This window comes from Oryzias melastigma, linkage group LG11 (genome assembly GCF_002922805.2).
Source record: "Oryzias melastigma strain HK-1 linkage group LG11, ASM292280v2, whole genome shotgun sequence".
NCBI lineage: Eukaryota > Metazoa > Chordata > Actinopteri > Beloniformes > Adrianichthyidae > Oryzias > Oryzias melastigma.
Window position 1 is genome coordinate 5,756,288 of NC_050522.1, and position 21,023 is coordinate 5,777,310.

Sequence of the window (21,023 nt, forward strand, 5' to 3'; positions counted from 1 at the left end):
TCAGATATTTTTAGGCCAGCAGAGAAGGCCTTGCAGGCCCTGACGGCCCGCCACTGATATAAGTTCACTTCCTTCCACTCCCTTTCAAGCGATCTACTTGTAATTCATTAAGTGATATGTTTTGTATTATGACCTTATTCCATGAAATAAACCATTTCATTCATTCATTTATTCATTCAATCAAAATGCAAATATTGCAGATTTTTTAGGGAATCATAAAAAGTGTATTTAGACAATTCCCATTGAAGCTGAATAGGCTAAATTATGTGTGTGCAAATGTAAATTCCAACGAAACGTAGGAGCTTTTATTGGATGCATATCTCCCTTTTGAATTCATTCACAACCACATTTTTTCAGTAACTAAAGTCAAATCCTCTGTTTGTTGTCAGATGGTAGAAATGAAACACAACAAATATGTGTGATTCAACTTTCCCTTTGTTAGTCTGGGTAGAAATCCTTTCTGATTCTGCCTACTCCGCCAACCTGCACAGCTCAAGGTTTCTTGTAATGGATGGTCTAAAAAACAAATGTATTTTGTTTTCATGAGGAGAAAAACAGACGACAGGCTTTTTGTTTTAATACAAAATGAGTCCTAAAGTTAAGAAATCATGTTTCATTCAATTCTGAAGCAAAAAATTTTACGGATTTTGATAAAATAAGCTAACATAGCAATACGTACATTTGGTACAATCTTGACTTTTTTTTCATGTGGAACATGTCTCCAATGGTTCAAGCAGACTGCAGTAAAGTATTGCTACTCTTACTTTATATAGAGTTGTAAAAGTTTATGGGGTGTTGGTTCATGATGTGTGTTTACATTCCTTTTACTTTGATGTTGAGTTGAGATACTGATTGCCCCTCTAATGTTTGCTGAAAAAACCCAGTAGGCCAATATTACATCTTTGTCTGGTTATCAGAACAAAATAAGCTTCAGGAGTTATTTGGTCTTGTCTGTCCAGGACAGAGAAAAAACAAGGAGCAGGTCTTAATAAAGTAGCTCAAAAACTTTTTATTTTCTTGTTTTTCTGCAAAAGTGAAAAAGTCCTATTATATCACAGTGAAGCTACGGTCACACCATTTGTACATAGGTCATGAATGAAAAACTAAGAATTGATATTTGTGACTGGATGGAATTCTATGACACCATGTCTTTTATAGACCAGAAAAATGAAAGAAAAAGACAAGAGCAAGATTCGAGATATTTGCACCGCTTTGACATTTCACACCAAGCTTCTTCCAACTGTAGGTGGTGGACACTAGTATATCGGGTGGCAAGAGTCCAACAACCAGGGTTCTTCAATGTGCATCAAATGCCTGGTGCTTATGTAGATGAAAAGCTGGGATTTTCTCAGTGATAACATACATGAGCATCTAAAGCTGAAATAATAATTTTACCAAAAATGTACATGAAACAGATGGAAAAGGTGACATACCAATTAAGGGTTCACAAAAGGAAATTTTATCAAATTTGGAACAACTGGATTCAATTTTTCCCCAAATAAGACAAGAATTCAAGTGACACTTTTAAGGGAAAAATGATTAAAAAGGATGGAAAATGGTCAGTGATACCCCCTCACTTGCTGTTCTATTGATAGAAAATGTGTTTTATTGAGATTACGGTTCGCATATGGAGGTATACACATTTACATTGCTAATTTCCCCCCTCTTTATTTATTTATTTTCATTTTATTATTTATCATTAATTAATTGTATGTATTTATATAATTTCATTGGTATGTATCTTCTGGACATCATAAAACGTGTGTGTACAGGCTGGTATTAGTCTGATGTGGATGGACCTTTTTTTTTTCTTGTATGTTGTTTTGTTTTGTCTTTTGTGGTCTAATTCAAATACAAGTAGTAATGGGGGAAAAAAATACAAAAAATCAAAGAACTGATATTTAAATTCAATGTTGGTATGTGGATAGTCCCAAAATTTAAATATTGGTATTCTGCCAGCCTTTACGACTCCAACGGAAATCTTAAAGATTAATTTATTTATTATCCGTTTTCCTTCTCTAAGCCTGGATGTTCAACCTCCATCCAACTGAGGCGAATGACTCCAGCAGTAAAGAGATGAGCAACAGTGTCACAGACATGAATGTATTCATATAGTAAAAGTGATGACTTCATAATGAGCTAAAATGATGTGTTCATGCAGAAGTGATCCAGTGATCACACACAAGCCCAATTAGGCAATGCTAAAATCCTGTTAACATTTGCATCGAATATTCAAAATTAAGACATTGTTTTTTATTCACGTGGCGTAAAAAGTATTTTTGGTTCCTCATTTTCAGAATGTGCTGCATATTTGAACCACTTTGGATTTTAAATGAAATTGTATTTTTTATTGCTATTAAAATTGAAACAACCATAAAACTGAGACCGCTGCTTTAATGTTGTGTTTCTTCATTAGCTTAATTTGCTATCAAACTTTGTCAGTGGGTTTGCTCCATTTTTTTAAACAATGTTTATGTGTAATTTGAGTTATGTGCAAATACAATATTCTCAACACCTAAACTTCCCTTTTAACTGTGGGCATAAACAATTTTTGTACTTCTATAAATGAATAAATGAATTTAAATACTAGGGGCATAAAGATTCATTTTAACAACAATTCATCACAACTCAACATGAAGAAATTATGAACCTCTAAAACTGTTTTAGGAGTTATAAAAAAATAAAGTTTGCAACATATTTAAAGTTGTTTCAGTCCAGTTAGACTATCCTCAGCACTCACTAAGCCATTGCATATATAAAGCTAACTTGTTAATTGGGATTTTTACTGGAAGGATTGGATGTACATTTTGAATTAATCCTTCTACTTTGTTTAAATACTGTATATTGTTTCTGGATCTAGATCGTGTTACTTCTGTATCTCCTGGTGAGTGCAAACATCTCTGCTGCCTCCTGTTCTTGCTTCTACTTTTAGGCTTTCTTTACTTTTCCTTTTTGTCAAAGGTTAGAGAAACATTTTGTTTTTTTATGAACCAACATTTTAATCTCTTAATTGTCTTGAATGTTTTTTTACTTTATTTTATTTTTTTCTTTACGTTTTTACTAGTGACAGTCCTCAGATCTTTTTAGCAGCACAAAATGTCACTTTTATCTAGAAACGTACACAAACCTCTCCAGAAAAATCACTATAATGGAATTAAAAGTTGATGATTTTGGGGTTAAATGAACTGTGTCCAACACATTCTCAATCCAATGTCGTCACATATTGACGTTTAGTTATGGACCCCTCTTCTTCACTGTTCGACATTTTGGGTGTCCCCAACTCATCGTTTTTTGAACTGCTGGCTGTTTGTAAAATCCAGGTTCCATGACCCTTGGGATGCGGTAGCAGATGTGGTACCAGACGCTGAGTGGTCCTCGGGACGCATCCAGTAATGGTTCCCAAACCCTGTACCCTTAACCCTAATCCGGCACCAGACGTGGAACTGGCCCCAAACTAGTACCAGATGCAAACTGGTCCTTGGTACGCATCCAGTACCGGTACTCTAACCCGGCACCAGACGCGGACTGGTACTGGGTTTGGGTAATAGTACTCGGTTAGGGTACCAGTACTGGTTTACGGTTAGGGTAACACTTCTGGGTTAGGGTATCGGTGCGCTCTGTGTCCCAGTACTCGATCCGTTCCAGCCTGAAGATTGGGAACCCGCGATTTAATGGGAACAGTCAGCACGCCAAAAAATGATGAGTTGAGAACATCTAAAACATCCATTTTTGACATGGAGAGGTCCTTAACTAAACGTCGATATGTGGCAACTTGAGAATGAGAATGTGTTGCAATGTCACCAACCAACCCCACAACCAACATAAAGATGAAGTCTCGACCTAAACACACAAATGAGGCTCCTAAGAGAGGACAGGAAGGTTTCCTGCACCACCACAAGCCTGTGATTTCACCCTGGAACTGTTTTGGTGCAGAGCCAAAGAATAAATCACAGTTCTGCAAAAAGAGAGGTCAAGCCTTGACTGGAGCGCCACAGCCTGACATCCCAAGAGCAAGTGGCTGGCCTGCTTTACCCTCAAAGCAGACCTTCATCAATCCCCGAGCATGGACATGTAGAGGAGCGTACAACTGTCAAAGGGAGGGAGGTCTAACAGAAAACATCCCCATGAAACTGGAATACATGTCCACCATTGATTCTCACCATTTTACTTAAGTGACCTTGACAACAAAATGGGACAATGAGTGAAGAAGAATGCCACAGAAAAGCTGAAACTGTGGTAGTGGGTGATATTGTCGTTAAAATGTGTCTGAGCAGCAAATATACATTGTATACTCTAGTCCAAACAAAAAATATATATATATCTTCATCCAGCTAAACAACTTTTACTACACAAACAGCCGTTTGGACTAATTTCAGGCCGTCTTAAGATGAAACCCCAGTACTTGATAAACTGTAAAATACTGACTCAGGAAAAACTATATCAGTACTTTTTGATTTGATTGCAACCTTGCAGCGGGCCATCTGCTGCCCCCAAGTTGATGTTTTGCAGCCCCCACCTTAATAGGGAAGTTTAATGTCTACTAAGCAATATCTTCTGCATGTTCATCCTTCTTTGATGATAGCTTTGTATTTGCTTTATGCTTAAAACTTTGCATTTTCTATTGTTGTTGGATCAGAAAAGTCCTTGGCAACAGTTGCTAGCGTCGTTACCTCCTGTCGTTCTAGAGGACATGAAGAAGATAATGCTTAGTAGTACATAGACATGAACAAATGTTCAATAAACTTCTTTAGTTGACATAGACAGTGGTTGCAAAAACATATTTTTGGCACAAATAGAACCCCATACAGCCCAGCCTGAGCCAGACTCTGCCTTCAGTGGCCCCAAGGTAAATTGAGTTTGAGAACCCTACTGTAGACCATGAAATCCTTCTAGACATGCTGGACATGTGGATGGGATTATCAGATTTAGTCCATTTGATCAGATCCCATGAGTTTTTGTTTCCATTGTTGATAATACATTTTATAAGTCATGTGGTGAACCTCAGGGTTCAATTCTTGGACTTCTACTCTTCAACCTGTCCATGCTCTCTTTAGGTCAGATCAAGAAAATGGATGTTTTGTCCAGTAGTTATGCAGACGACTCTCTGCTTTATGTGGGTGTATTTAACCACCATAGTCCATTAAACTCTGCTGATGATTAGGACAAACTAAATTCATGGATGCAGTCAAATGTCCTTCAAGAATGACAGAGCAAAAGTAATTTCTGTCATTGACAACTCAAGAGCATATTTCTGGAGGAATAAAGATCAACGATTGAGATAGAAATCTTAGTGTCATAATAGAGTTTCAGGGCTCCTATGAAGGCCACAACTAAATCAGCTTTTTATCATCTCAGTCAAATAGTGAGATCCCATGCTCCACTAGAGAAGCTGATTCACGCCTCCATCTCCTGGAGGCTGGATTACTGCAATAGCCTGTGTGCTCATCCAAAAAAGTCCGTAGTCAATTCAGGAATGCTGATGTCTGATTTTTAACCAATATTAGGAGAACTGACTACACCACTCCTGCTCCGACATTCATTCTCTGGCTACATTTACATTTAAATTCAAGGAGTTGAAGTAGTTTAGTTGCTAGTTGAGTTGCTAGTTTAAGGAAAAAAATGTAGTGGTGCGAGACCCAAATTCCTGTCAGATCTCACACACAGATTCTTGCAGAGCACACTGAGATCTGCTGGAGGCCATCAGCTGGTAAAACATGGAGTCCGAACCAAACGGGGTGAAGCTGCTTTGATGCTCACAGATGGAAGCAGAACTCCGATATTCACCAACTGTTTCTATATTTAAATCTAAGCATTTCTGGAAAGCACTTTGAATCGGTTGTGTGTACATAAGGTGCCATACAAATGAAATTGCCTCGCCTTTATGTCTTACTTTATAGTCCTACTTATTGTTCAAATACATGTCTTTTTTTAAATTCTCTGTACTTCTTCTTGGCCAAAAAAAGATGAACTACTGTTGTCGGAGAAGTCGAACACAAAGGATGCAGCATCTTTGCTGCAGCTGCACCTTCAATAGCAGTTTGTATGGGTTGGTCTTTTCTCAGCGTCTTCTTCACCCTTGCCCTGTTTGGTTCTTTGAGCTCACTGTTCTTCAGCTTTATTTGAACATCTGTCACGGTAACAACCTGATGGCTGTGAGTCACATAAAGCAACACAGACCTATAAATGTCTGAGAGAGACCAGTTGAGCAGACAAATGTTCTTTTTTTGGACAGCAGGTGTATGACTTTCTGATTGCCTTGTATAATTTACTCCATCTATGTCTTCTTATCGCATTAATCACAGTTGATTAATTTGATTTAAATTAATGTGTTTTTTTTCCTAATTGTGTAAACTTAATTTTTAATCTATAACTTTTATCTTTTATTTAGAAGATAATTTCTGTCTGGTATCATAAATTGAAGGACGAAGCAGATCATCCTTTCACTTCTGATAATGCCCATCTTGAAGTGCATTATCACAATTAATAATAAATACAATTACAAAAACAATAAATATTAATTCAATTATTAGTACCTTTATCTTATTTTTTCTGTTACATTTTTCTCAAAAAGTAGACTATTTCATACATGACAACATATATGTCGTCATGGTAACGGCTACAAAGCCTGCAGCGACCGGGCTAATCTTTTTTGAAGCATTTTTAACGTATCCATTTATCTATTTATTTCCATAATTGTTAAAGGATGAAAGAAAATCACCTTTGGTGGTGTAAAAGTAAAAGTTGGATGTCTGTCATGATAAAAAACTTCATGAAGCCACTTTTTGAATTGCATTTTCATCTTTCACTGCACCACAATGTCACAAATTTAAGCAAAAATACTTCAAAATGAGACTTTTCTCTTGGGCTAGAATAAAAAATAGATTTGATTAATTAATTAAAGGTCATAATTAATCACTCAAAGATATTAATGTCTTGATGGTTCTAGTTTATATATATTAAAAAAAACACAATTATCTTACTTTAGATTTAATTTATGTTTAATACAAAAAAATGTCAGATCCACTGGGGCTACGTTTTATGCTTCATTTATTTTCCATTTCTATTCTTAATGAAATAGTTATTGGCTATTAGTATTCTTTCCTTGATTTTCTGCTGCTGACACAGAGCTTAGGTGTAAATTAGCTGCTGTCTGGCCTCACTCTGGGACCCGGGCCAGTGAGCAGGTGTTCCATCGATTGGACCTTCCTTACCTCTGACCCCTTTCCCTTACCCCAACTCTCCCAATTCGCCAAGTTTATTTGACCCCTTTTGACTTGTCACCTCCACTGTTTTGCACCCTATGACATCATTTACCAGAGCTATGCTTGGATTATGTGCAAAAATATAAATACCTGTAGGCCTCTTTAGCAATTCATAAAGACCATTTTTCGATTTGTCCTTCAGCAGTTGGCAAAGCAATCATGTGTGTTCTAAATTGTTGGTTCTCATTAGAGCTTAGAGGACTGTATTTTGTTTTTTTCTAATATTTTTACGTCTCTTTTCTTTTTTACCATCAGTATCTCAAATGGGTGTTGCACAAGGACACAACATGTGTCCGGATCCTGGAATTCCAGATAGAGGAAAAAGAAAAGGTTCTGACTTCAGGTAATTTTCAATAAAGATGTTTATATTTCAGCTTTAATAAACACTTTTTCTTGTCAATTTCATCTAAAAACTTTTGTTTTGCCTGCACTCTGTCCACAGACGAGGAGCTACAGTGCATTTCTCCTGCGATGAAGGCTATGAACTCCAGGGCTCCAAGAGCATCACTTGTCTCAGAGTGACAGACAGCTATGTTGGCTGGAGTGATGACCGTCCCATCTGCAGAGGTAGAGCTTGCCGTGTCTTTTCTATCCAGGCACATATGTAATGGAGATGGATTCAATATGACCTCTATTTATGTTGCCACTCTTAGGTTTTTCAGCCTGTGACTCTGCTTTCATTTTGAGGCGGTGCACATTCCATTTCCCTCCTTTTTTATATGCAATATTCACCATTCTGGTATGACTCTGCTGACTTTGACCTTTAGCCAAGATTATTTTGCATCAGTTTTTCAGCTGTGCTCTGTATATTGCTTCCCATCAATCCTGTCCTCTTCACCTATGACTATTTTTTGCCAGACAGTAAAAGCCAACAGACTGTCAGGATCATTTTACTGATGCTGATGTGATCCTCGGGTCTCACTTTTTTAAGGTTACTCAAAAATTGGTGTCTAGGATCCAACTGTCCTTTCCCTTTTTCCTCTGTAAGTAGAATAATAAGTAGAATCATCTAAAGTAAGCTGGAGAAAAACCCATATATATATATATATTTGCTAATATGTTGCGAAACTTTATTTGGCGATACTTGTATCGATTCAAAATACCGACATCGTGTTATTTAATTATTTCTGGAAGTCCTTTGGTGTCCTATTTTTGTTCTCCACTTTTTTTGTTTTTCTAATACAGAAAAAATATTTTATGGAAATCAGACAATGTTGACTATTCCCTTCCAGAACGAATATTTCTCAGTTTACCAAAAAAAAAAAAAAGCACGATAAATTTGCTTGGATAAAATCAACTTGTTTATGAACACAGTTAAAGCACATAAAGGTTAACCAAACCAGGAAGTTGGAGCCTGACTCCACCCACTGCCGAAATTTGAAAATCCAGTTAGAGGGGTGGGGCTTTGGGGCTGGACTGTTATCAGATCATGATGTCAGACTTCTGAAACTTACATTGTTTGACCAACCACACATTTCAACTGTAATACGTCAATTCAACCTGCAGGGGGCAGCATACTGGCGATTTTTGACTGTATTTTGAAGAATTAAAATTTGGCTATGACCAACAGACAGCATCTTTAAAGCCCCATTTATAGAGATCAACAGCCAGTTTGGTTACTCTTTAATGTTGCGATCATTTGATAAAATCAATTTTAACATTTTATTACAAATAATTAATTTTAAGGTAGAGTTTTTTTTTTTTCTAAGTAATACTATATGTTAACAAAAAAAGTCTTTGAATGTATTGCAATACAGACTCTTGCCAATACACACCCTTAATATAAAGTTTCTTTTCCACTGAAGGATTTCAAACATATATATCTCTGAGAACTCAAAAAAGCACAACTTCAAAGATAAGCAAGAAAAAGAAAAAAACTCCTCACAAAGAGGAAATAAAGGAACAAAAGAAGTTTGTCTCTCTGTGAAACAATCTAAAGCATACTGTTAGAGATCAAACAGCTGAGGCAATAAAACTAGGACATGTTTGAATTAAATTACTGTTAAATAATAAAAAAACAGCCCAAAAAAAACAATAGTTTAACAAACAAATCACGTTTGTGAGAAAGTAATCCAAACTTCTATTAGAAATCAGGGAACATTATTTTGTGAGTGTAAAAATAAAGTCAACATTTATGACTGTAAAATTACATTTCTGATCAATCTTATTGCCTTTTGCCCATTTTAGTTGCAACAATTCATTTTAGTTACAAAAGCATTTAAATGACCATCAGTTGTTAAAATATGTTAAATTAAATGAAGAAAAAATAGAAAAGTGTGCTTTTGTTTACAGCAGCAACATATTTATCAGTTGGAGATTAAAAATCCTTTCCTCATTTTTTTAGCTCACATTTTAGGCCTTCACGTTCCCCAATTCACTTACAGGCTCAAAGAACGTTTGTCTGTGCACTTTACAAAGTGCTTTTCTGCACCATGGAAGGAAAGAGTTGGAGTTCAAGGTCGGGTTTGAGGACATCAGTAGATATGATGGCAGAGGTCCAGAATCCAGGCATTGCCCTCTCAACGAGCTGTTATGACCAAAGTGAATCGTTCTGCCTTTTCTAATTTGACTTTTTATCATTTGGGTTCATTAAATAAATCAGTATACAATCAAATTTTACCTATACAGTATGTTTAAATAATATAAAATTTAAGTCTTAATAGAAAGTTCCTTTGATCGTTTTCACCTGATCATAAGGATTTAATATGTTGTCATAATAATAGATAACGTTTTTAGATCTATTTATTTGATCTACTGTTTTTTTTCATTAATGCTATACTGCTGCTTTAGTTAAAAAAAAAAGCTTCAGGACTTTGACATCTTTTTTTTTCTTTTGTTTATTTATTTTTATTTTTATTTTTTTTACTACATTTTTGGTTTTTGTGATAATGGATTTTGCTGCATTTATTTTTTAGATATCATGTTTGGAGCCATTTTGGTCAAAAAGCTAGACAGTTAGCTATTTGCGCCGTTAGCTAGACTTTTTTTTTTTTTTACTTTAAGGTCAGCCCAACAGTTTTCGAACTTTCAAATTATTTCAATATTTTACTCTAACTCCTGCAAAGATCTTTTAAAACATTCAGGAAGGGTTTCATGGGAGCCACTGGGCATGTGTTCTACACCTGGAGGACCTCACTTTGACATTACTCATTAAAGTTGGAATAGTTTATTTAGCACTTTTCAATTACTTTTAGGCTCACTTTCACATACAAACCATTTCCTCAGTGGCAGAATTCCTTAATCTGCCATGCAGACACCCTTGGGCTCTGATAAGAAAAGTCACCTTGTCCTTTCAAGCTTGATTTGTTAACTCTTTACTGGGTTTTTAACTTTGAATATTTTATACACAGCATCTCAATCAATCATTTGTGTCTCTACATATAACTGAAGTGTAATTGTACTCAATAGAGTGTTTAAATTAAATTAAACAAGCAGAAGAAGTTAAGATTAAATTTCTGTCAAGACTGCATTAGTATGCATAACTTAGAAGTGTCTCACGTTTTGCATATGGTGCTAATGGATGATAAACACTGTTAAAGCATGAAGGTTTCATATTTACTTTCTCGACTAAAATAGTTTTGTGTGTGTTCAGAAGGGAGTTTCCAAAATTCTCGAGGAAAATTTTGTAAATATAAAACTTTTGTGTGACAGATTAGTAGTCTATATAGTAGGTATTCTATAGTGGCACATAAGACTGTGGGATGAGATTGACACAATTTTTAATTAACTTTTACTATGTAAAACAATTTAATCATATAAAGTCAATAACATAAAAGAATTGACTTTTTTTTTGTATTAAGATGTTTTTTAAACCCTTTGATGAAATCCACAAAAAATGCAATATTCTTGTTTATGAGCTCTAAATAGTATTAATTAAGAGTATCCTGCCCTCCCTAACCTGGGTCCAGTTTTGCAGATTCATTTATTTACCCACCAAGAAATGTAAAACAGTACACAAAAACAAACCTGCGCTAGCATGATGCTAACTTATCATTGCTTTTTAAATACAGCCGCTAGCAGCTAAAATTCACATGACCTAAATACGTTTTTAATAACTCAATATTGTTACTCCCAGGCATGAATTCTCTGAGTTCTGTGAAACAAAACTAAAAATTGAACTTGTTTGGACTGATTTTGCTCGTCTTCTTCTTGAAGTAAAGCTAAAAACCGCAGCACTCCTGCTCCACCTAGTGGTCAAACGATAAGACAACTTAGAGAACAGAATAATATGTTTGAGTGTCTTCTTCGATTTTATTTACGTTAGTTAAAACGCACCTTATTTGACCACAGTCTCAAAATTGACTCACACATTTTTAACATAGTGTAACTATATTATTAAGAATTATTATCAGCAAATGTTGCCTTCTTTTGATACTGCATATATTTGTTTAAAACAATATATATAAAATATTAGTTATTCTCATCATAAATTTAAAAAAAATTAGCCAAACTTTTCCCGCCAAAAATGCTTTTTGAGATTTCATGGAGGCAGCCATATTAAAATTAGCAGAAAAAAAGCTTTCTACTCCCCCTAGTGGAATGATGATGCACTACAGGGGAGAAAATATGGACTACATTATATATAATGAATTAAATCAATATTTTCAGGGGTTAAATACACAAAAAATGCTAATGTTTAGTTGGATTTTCTTTGATTGTCTTTAAACTTCAAATTTAGATAAAATGATGCAGTTTTCATGATTTTCGCTTTAAAATAATGTACGTTATTACCGCGCCCAGGTATTGCCCGAGATCAGAAGCATCCTTTAGAGTGCGATCCTCATATTATGCGTCTTCGTGACCTTTTTTCCTCATCACCATGGAGCTGAATTTCTTATACCCTGCGCCTGCATCCATTTTGCAGCCTCTTAAGAGCCTCAGAACGAGGAAGTTCGGGCATCGCATATTCCACTCGCATTTTTGAAAGAAACTTTAGAGTTGTGGAAAGATGAAAGAAAAGCAACAGTAAGAAGAAGCACATTAGCAGAGCTGCAGAAGCTTCAGAGATGTATCCACAACTCTATTGAATTCAGACACAGAATCAAAAGTAGGTCACCTGTGTTTCGTGTGTTCTACAAGCTCAACATCCAGACACTGTGCTAACAAGAAAGAAGACAAACTGTTCTGTAAAGCTTTTTAGAAGTCTTGTTTTATAGTGATGATATGTATCCTTTAAAGTGTGAAATAATAATTCGGTATTTTTGAAATTTCAAAGACACTGTTAGTATTTATAAATGCCTGATATGGAGCTTTTTGGAAAGTTTTTCATTTCTTGTTTTAAAAGATATTTAAAAAATGAGTCAAAATTCACATCCCAAGATTGTATTTGAGAATAAGATTTATGGATTGATCCAAAAGACCTTTGGACATTTTTTTCTATATATTTTCTTGATAAACGGACACTTATATCCTCCTTTTCTACATTTTGTCCAACAGCCCCCATGTGTGGAGGCCAGCTGAGGGGACCCAGTGGAGTCATCACTTCTCCAAACTACCCTGTTCAGTATGACAACAACGCCAACTGCACTTGGATTATCACTGCAACTGATCTATCTAAGGTAAACTGTCCAAATACAAGCAGGAGTCGCAAACTTGTGGCCCGCGGGCCATTTGTGGCCCCCAAAATAATATTTTGCGGCCCTCGCCTTAATATGAGCATTCAATATCTACTAAGCAATATCTTCTGCAAGTAAAGCTTCGTTGATGTTAGCTCTGTATTTTCTTTATGCTTAAAATTTTGCATTTGTTATTGTCGTTCGATCTGGTCGTCAGTAAAGTACTTAGCAACAGTTGCTAGCGTCGTTAGCTTCTGTCGTTTCACAGGACATGCAGAAGATATTCTTAGTAGTACATAGACATGAACAAATGTTTAATAAACTTGTTCAGTAGACATAGACAGTGGACCAAAGATGTATTTGGCACAAATAGAACCCCATACAGCCCAGACTCAGCCTTGAGACTCAGTTTGAGAACTCTGATATAAAATCTGTGGTATTTGGTCAAAAAGTGTTTTTCACTTTTAATACTTGTCTTGGTTTGCTTTTTTTCTGTTGTTTTGAATGTGTCTAAAGCCGAAATACATGAGAGAAAATTTTTCAAAAGTACAGAAAACTATTAAAATGAACAACAGACACTGCATTTTGTGAAGAAAAAATACCTGTTTTGATGGAGAGAAAAAGAGACCAAAATGGACTGAAGAGTTCTAGAAAGAGCTTTGAGTGGATGCTTAGAGGATATCATGGGAGCGTCATCACTCTTCTGGGCAGGACATTGACTTTGGATGTTATGTCCAAGGTCATCAAGCTGCTTCACTGCCAACAACGTCTGTCGAAATTCTCACAACACTGTTTTATAAATTGGATCTCCTTGGAAAAGTGTTGAATGAAAGATTGCTTGAGAGCTGAGAAGGTGATGAGGAAGTCGGGAGATAGATGCACTACAGAAACATTTGGACTTTAATACATCTTATGGACTGAAATAGAAGGGTTTCTTTCAAAAGAAGATAAAATAAGCTTCCAATTGAGTCCATCTACATAGACACAGATTAAGACGAACGCTGTGAAATACTATTGGTGACGAACGCTGTGAACTATAAATTGCTCCACAGTATAGGTTATTGTAGCTAAAAATGCATAAAAAAGAAAGAAAAAAGTCAGACTGGAATAAAAGCTGCACTTTTGGGGAAAATTTATAAGGATCAATAAGAGGCTTGTCATAAAGAACATGCTAACAAGTCAACTAAGCTTTTTATATCACATTATTTCACTAAATTCTGTTTCTTCTGCTTTGGAAAATTCCGCCGAGCACAGCAAAAAACGCAGCGGCGCTTCTTCTTCTGTAGCTTTATTGTCAGTAGCAAATGTAGACACACACATTTACAGTGCCCTCTAGTGGTTGTTGCCATTTATATTTTTTAAAAACAGCAATAAAGTCACACTCCTGGCCAAACTATGCAAAAAAGCGTGACTTATACACTGTTAAAAGTAAAACATTGAATCAATTAATGAAAGTTCAGTCATTTGTTACATTTAAAAATGTTAGTTTTTATCAAATTACATTTTTAGGTGGAGTAAATTATCAACTCAAAATTTTATTTAATGAAAGCTAATAATTTTAAATATAACAATTGTTTTGTTAATTGATCCAATGTTTTATTTTTTTACAGTGTACTCTGAAAAATATATAAAAAAATAAGTTCTTTAGGCAATACTTGAGAGTTTTAAAGAAAAGAAAACTCCAACATTACAGAGCTCTTATATTGTCCCAGAAAGACTATTTTTTTTATGAATTATTTTAATTTTAAGTGCAAAAAACTTGTGTGAACAAGACAAACCTAACCGTTTTTGGGACTGTAATTCAAGAAATTATTCTAAACTCAATGTATCTTTTGTATGCTAAATATTCGTATTAATCAACATCTTTATAAACAGAGTTGTTGATATTGTTCTTTGTCAACAAAGTCACCTTTTTAATCAAATTTATTTGTGCTCACAAGTTACTAGTCGTGTGTGCAAAAGACCAAAAAAACGACCTTGCAGTTTATGTGTGTTGATCCTTCTTCAGTATATTTTCACTAAATCATTTTTTTTTCCACATCTGGTTAAAAAATGAAACCCACTAGATGACTCAGCAGTAAAATTATTCACAGATAAAATCCACTCTACCAGTCCATTAAAAGGATATCTCCCAGCTGCACTGCATCATGGTTCCAGTGTTTGTTTGGGTGTTTTTTGTTCCTGTACTGCAGCTCCGAGCTGTCAGACGGGAGGCCGGTCTGTGGTATGAAACTCTATTTATCGAGTGATCTGACCTATTTTGGCCACACATCATCAATCTTTTCTCTGCACCTTGGCAATTTTCATTAGGAACGAGGTTTAACATAGGCCAGAATGCAATTTGCATTTATATAAGCTTTTTCATTAGGCCTTGCTCTCTTAGCCCTCTGAAAACATTAAGAATTTGGCAGAAATCATTGGCAGTCAATTTAAAGTAACAGACACAGACAGTTCTTGTTTTTCACTTTTGTCCATATTTTTTTATTACTGTCTTTGTCTCGTCAGCAGTTTGTTTCATCATAGTCATACCTTGTTTGTCTCTTCTTATTAAAATGTAAAATTGTTAAATATAGAAACGGGTTGGAGATGTTTCATTCATTCACAAGTCATTTGTTTTTTATTTCAGTGTCTGAAACTCTAGTGTGATTTTTTTTTTTTTTTCCTTGCTACTTTGTGTCTGTCTGGTTCCACAGTGAAACTCTTCTCTAACCTTTTCTGCTCTGTGCATTATCCTTGAAAACAGCCTCAGATCCCCTGTCTCCTCCCCTGACGTGCTTCAAGTCTTTTTAAGTCTGTTCAAACAGGCCGCAGAGGTGTTTAACCTCCTGCTGCTTTGATGAGCAGAGTAGAGGTCACGCCGAGCATCTGCCAGACACTCCATTATTCCAAGAGTGGTATCAAATTCCTGATCATCAAAAGTTAAATTGGTTAAAATCTTTTAAGTACAATATATATTTTTTATGTAAGTAGAACGTGTTTCGTATTTACTCTAAATAATTGGGCTATTTTCAAACTTATGTCTCAATAAGGCACAGCAAGCTATAATGTGTAATAAGAGAGATAAAGTATTCAGAGATAAGTCTGTCTTATCAACTGCGTTCACACTACCTCTAGAAATTGTTTGGACCACGCTACATGTTAGCCACGTTATAGTATTCAAAATACCTGTAGCTTCCAACGTTGTGGCTATGCTAACTCCCAAACGTGTCATTTACACCTAAAAAGAACACACTCCAACATGTCAGCCATGTTAGAGGCATTAGCCGCATTAGCGTATTAATAATACCTTTAACTCCCAACCTTGTTTGCAACATGTAAAAAATATAGCTGATACAGCTACAACAAATGTTATGTGACTACTAGCTATTATTAGCTAGCTCAGAACCGTGTTGTTTACAGGTAAAAAAAAAAAACAGTCCAGGACCGCTAAATGTTTGTCAGGGTTAGCTGTGTTAGCGCATTTAAACTCTCAACCTTGTTAGTGAATTGTCCAAAAAACAGACTGAATGTTAGTGTGACTACGCTAATTTGAAAAGTTTTTAGTAACATAAAAATATACATTCCGACACGACAATATGTTGTGTTGGAAGCATTAGCTGCGTTAGCGTTTTTGCAATACCTGCAACTCTCAACCTTGTTCACAACACATAAAGAAAGACGACTGATACCGCTTAAAAAAAATGTTAATTTAATTTTGCTAGTTCTCAACCTTGATATAAACACGTAAAAAGAACACAGTCCAAGACCGCTACATGTTAGTCATATTAGAAGCGATAGCTGGTTTAGCGTTTTTAAAACTCCCAACCTTGTTTGCAACATTTAAATAAAACAGACTGATGCTGCTAAAACAAACGTTAATGTGACTACGCTAACTTGCAACGTTTTTAGTAACATAAAAAAAACGGTCCGACATGAGAATTTGCTACATTAGAAGCGTTACCTGCATTAGCGTATTGACAATACCTGTAGCTCCCAACCTAAATTGCAACACATAAAAAAGACTGCTAAAGCAAATGTCGTGACTACGCTAGCTCCCAACTCAGTTACGTGGAAAAAAACACATTAACCACATTTGAATAATCATAATACCTGTAACTCCCAACCGAATATCCAACACACAAAAAATACTGACACTGCTAAAACAAACATTACTGTGGCCATGCTAACTTTCAACCTTGTAACGCATAGAAAAATTGACACGCTAAACGTTAGCCGTTGCGAACCGCACCAATCTTGTTGTCAGACTGACATTTTGACAGAGTGCTCAGTACCTCTCAAAATCGATTCAACATCAATAATCACAACCATGAATAAGGTACTGCAAATTATAAGGGAAAGTTGTTTTTTGAAGAAAAAAAAAAGGGTTTTAAATGCACCATATAGCGCGTAAAATAAGCTTGTTGATGGGTATTTCACAGATGGAAAAGGGGCTATTTTCTCTGCGCCGTTTTTTCCCCAGATCATTCAAGCATCTGTCACCAACAGGTGTCTTTGGTGCTGTCCCTTCTGTTGTCTAGGTGATCAAGCTGACCTTTGAGGATTTTGACCTGGAAAGAGGCTATGACACCCTAACAGTGGGAGACGGCGAGGTGGTAGGAGACCAAAAGACCATCTTCCACGTGTGAGTGTCTTCTCTGTGACCTTTAGCTTCCCCCTCTAATCCCTCTTTTGTTCTGCCGCCTCCTTTTATTTAACAGTCATTTTTGCCGGTCATGTTGCATGAAATCAGTATGCTGAAGCCTTAGCCATCACTTTTCTCCTGCACTCCACATGAATCTGCTCTCTGTCTTTGCCTGCAGCCCGTAGTCCTCAGTGGTACAGTGCGTCTCTTATTGCATCAGCACCTGATGCAGTCGGGGCATAAAAAATAAATGTTGCACCACATTGTCAGTCTTGTTTCTTCCTCGGTATTAAAGCTGTATCACAGGCTTTTGGTGTTGCATTGCACGTTAGTTCCCTCAAGTGAGGTTTATGCTACCAGATGCTTTTAAAAAATGTCACAGGTTGCTGGTATTTATTGAGTAAATAATGATAGAACATTTTAGATGTAAAACTGCATTAATAAATTTTCCGGCAGGCGTTGGACATTTGTGGAGAAAAAAACTTTTTAAGGGGAGGATTGCTAAAACAAGGATTTTCTTTCATTTATGGACTTTTTATGAGTAGGAGCAGAAAATGCTCAGTAGTATACTTCTATAAATCAGTGATGCAGGCAAGGGTGTGCAGTGGGTAGCAATTTATGTCGTGAAACATAAGGTTACAAGCATAAAAGTGCAGCAAAATTCTGTTAGATGGAGCAGTTTTAAACACAACTGAAGTCAATATTAACCATAAAAAACACCATTTGAAATTCAATTACAGGTTATATAAATTTAAATATTTCAAATTGTGTCAAAATTTAAGATTGTTAGTTTTGTTAGAAGCGTAATGGAGTGTAATGTAGTCTGTAGTGGTCTTTTAATTGTGATTATGATGTTTTAGCCATCATTTTTTTTAAAAACTGCGTCGTTTTTTCATACATCTTTTCTACAGAGTGGCAGAAATTCATTAGAAATTGAGTTGTGGGCAGAATTATTGGTGAAAAGCAACCCCGCACCCCCTTCCCCTCCTTATTGCTAAGAGGTTGGACCAGGAAGCTTATGGACCGCCCAGCAAATACAATCGTTTTCAAACATTTTTTTTTATCTGCTCCTTATTCACAATGATTTTAAGAAATAAATACTCAAAAATGCAGTTTTACGCTTCAACTTCTTTTTAAATTTTCCCTTTCATCAGAAAAATGGCCACAAGAACATACTAAAACAGCATTTTCTTTAGAGTGGGTCTTTCTAAAAATAAATAAAGAAAAACCTCTCATTTTATGAATAGAAAATGTTAAGAGTTCGATTATTTAAAATAAATAAACAATATATTTCATGCACGTTTTAATGCACATGTGTGACAAAGCTTATTATAGGATAAAGGATAAAATAAAAAAAATTGAAAAATACAATACGGTTCCTGAAGATGATACATTTGATTATTTTTAACGAGCGATAGAAGTATTTAATATGACATAATATTAGGGCAAGCTTACAAGCAAAATGTTTTTTTTAAATAGGACTTTAAATCTTCTGAATTAAAAAGAAAAAAGTCATAACTATTAAATTACGAGAATGCAGTTGCATATTTATGACTTAAAAAGTCATTAGCTAAATTTTATACGTTTTTCTTGCAAATTTATGTGTTTTAAAGTCGTAAATTTATTACTTTAAATCTTGAAATCTTTAAAGCTTTTTTTTTTTTTTTGGCTAGTTAGCATTTACTGAGATTTTTTTGGGCAGATTCTGAGATAACCTGGTATTTTAGCAACATGCTAGCTTTTGGGTTACAATCTATTTTGATATTTTGGGCTGATTCTGAGTTACGCTAGTGTTTTTTTTGGACTACTTGACATATTTAGGTTTTTTTGGGCTGTTTGTTAGTTAAGCTAGTATTTTAGCCACATGTTAGCTTTTTGGCTAATTTGGCATCTACTGAGGTTTCTGGGCTAATTCTGAGTTAAGCTAATATTTTAGCAATGCGCTAGCTTTTTTGGCTAATTTGTCATCTACTGGTGTTTTTTGGGCTATTTGTGAGTTAAGCTAGTATTTTAGCCACGTGTTAGCTTTTTTGACTAATTTGGGATCTATTGGGGTTTTTTGGGCTAATTCTGAGTTAAACTAATCATTTTAGAAATGTGATAGCTTTTTTGACCAATTTGGAATTTACTTAGGTGTTTTTGCCTAATTTTGAGTCAACTTTGAATACAATTAAGAAAAAAAACTCGTAATATTACTGCTTTGGGGTTTTTTGGGGGTTTTTTTTGGTAGCCCTAATACTTTGCTGTAATATCATTCCAATCTTTTGCCCTATTTTTTAAAATTACGTTCAGATATTCCCTCCTTCCCTCTCATTAGACTACTTAGAAAAAAAGATACTTAAAAAAAACCCTAAAGTGTGTTTTTCTTTCCTCCCACGAGTTCACACAAACTTTACAAAAAAAGCAGAAAAACATGAACCTAACTTGTTCAGACAGTACTGCTCTGTTTCAGATCTAAATTTAGAATCCTTAATCACTTACTCTGCAGCTATACACCTCCTAATTAGAGTTGGGTGGAATTACTATTCAAATAGGATTAAATTACTTCTTTGGCATTGACTGATCTTTCCCTCATTTTCTACTTTCTTCTCCCTAGTTGCTTTACTTTAGAAGCCCTAGATAAAACAAAATAAAAATCTTGGGGTTAGGCTCACTCAAAACAGTTTTGGGGTATTTGTTTCTTCACTAGAGACCTCTGATAATGAATATAACTCCAGGTATTTTTTATTTTTTCTTGCTTTTGTGATGTTGTGAATATGCAGCAGCAGCTGCTGCTGTTGTTGTGAGATCATTTACATCCTAGTTACTCTTCAGTAAGCGGGGTCTTGTTAGAAACAATAAAGCAGTTGTTCTAAGTACAAGCATGAAAGACTGTGTGTTGTTTTACAGCCTGTCTGGAACCACCACTCCAGACCTGGTAGTGAGCACCAGCCACCAGATGTGGCTCAACTTCAAAACGGACGACACAAGTGGCTCTCTGGGCTTCAAGGTGTCTTACGAAGGTAAGGCTTCTCCAAATGTGTGATGTTACACTTCAATCGCAGTTTAAGCTTAGATCACAACAAATGCAGTCAATGGTCCTGGAGACTTACACTGTTTTATGCTGTAGTTTCATGGTTGACCTGTACGGGTTTTGGGGTTTTCCAGGTTTGTAGAGGGTCGTAGGTTGCATCATAAAGGTAGCACGGGTGTGTCTAGCAGTCCCATTGAGGCTCCATATGGTGACTTTAATGGTGGGAGAATTTTTTTTAGTGGGTAGAATTTCTAAGCAATTGAATGTAAATGAACAGACAAACCTCTGCTTTGAGCCAGTTTTCCCTCTTCTTACTTCCCCTTTTCCCCTAAAGCTGTCCCTGAGGGATAGTTTTGCTGCTGTTTTATTCTTAAGAGGCACTAATGCCAGGTTCATTTCAGACACGGAAGCTCTGCAAAGCAGTGTGGAACTGAGTCCGCTTCCATTCTGCGCCCTATTGACCTACAGTTTAGTTCACAACAGATATGAAGCGCCGCAGTCCTCTGTGGCTGCTCACGCCGTGTAGCTATGGTTCCATCGTATGGTCATTTTTTTTTTTTTTTTTTTTTTTT

General features: G+C 35.7%; 1 protein-coding gene across 1 annotated transcript in view; it reads left to right on the top strand.

Annotated features, from left to right (window-relative positions):
- csmd2 (CUB and Sushi multiple domains 2) overlaps positions 1 to 21,023 on the top strand; it is a gene marked incomplete in the record, with an annotated part of 326,634 nt that overhangs the window by 148,451 nt on the left and 157,160 nt on the right. Inside the window, 5 exon segments of the mRNA XM_024297994.2 lie at positions 7,518 to 7,605; positions 7,705 to 7,829; positions 12,699 to 12,820; positions 17,335 to 17,438; positions 20,328 to 20,440. Of these exon segments, the coding sequence (XP_024153762.1) occupies positions 7,518 to 7,605; positions 7,705 to 7,829; positions 12,699 to 12,820; positions 17,335 to 17,438; positions 20,328 to 20,440 (552 nt within the window).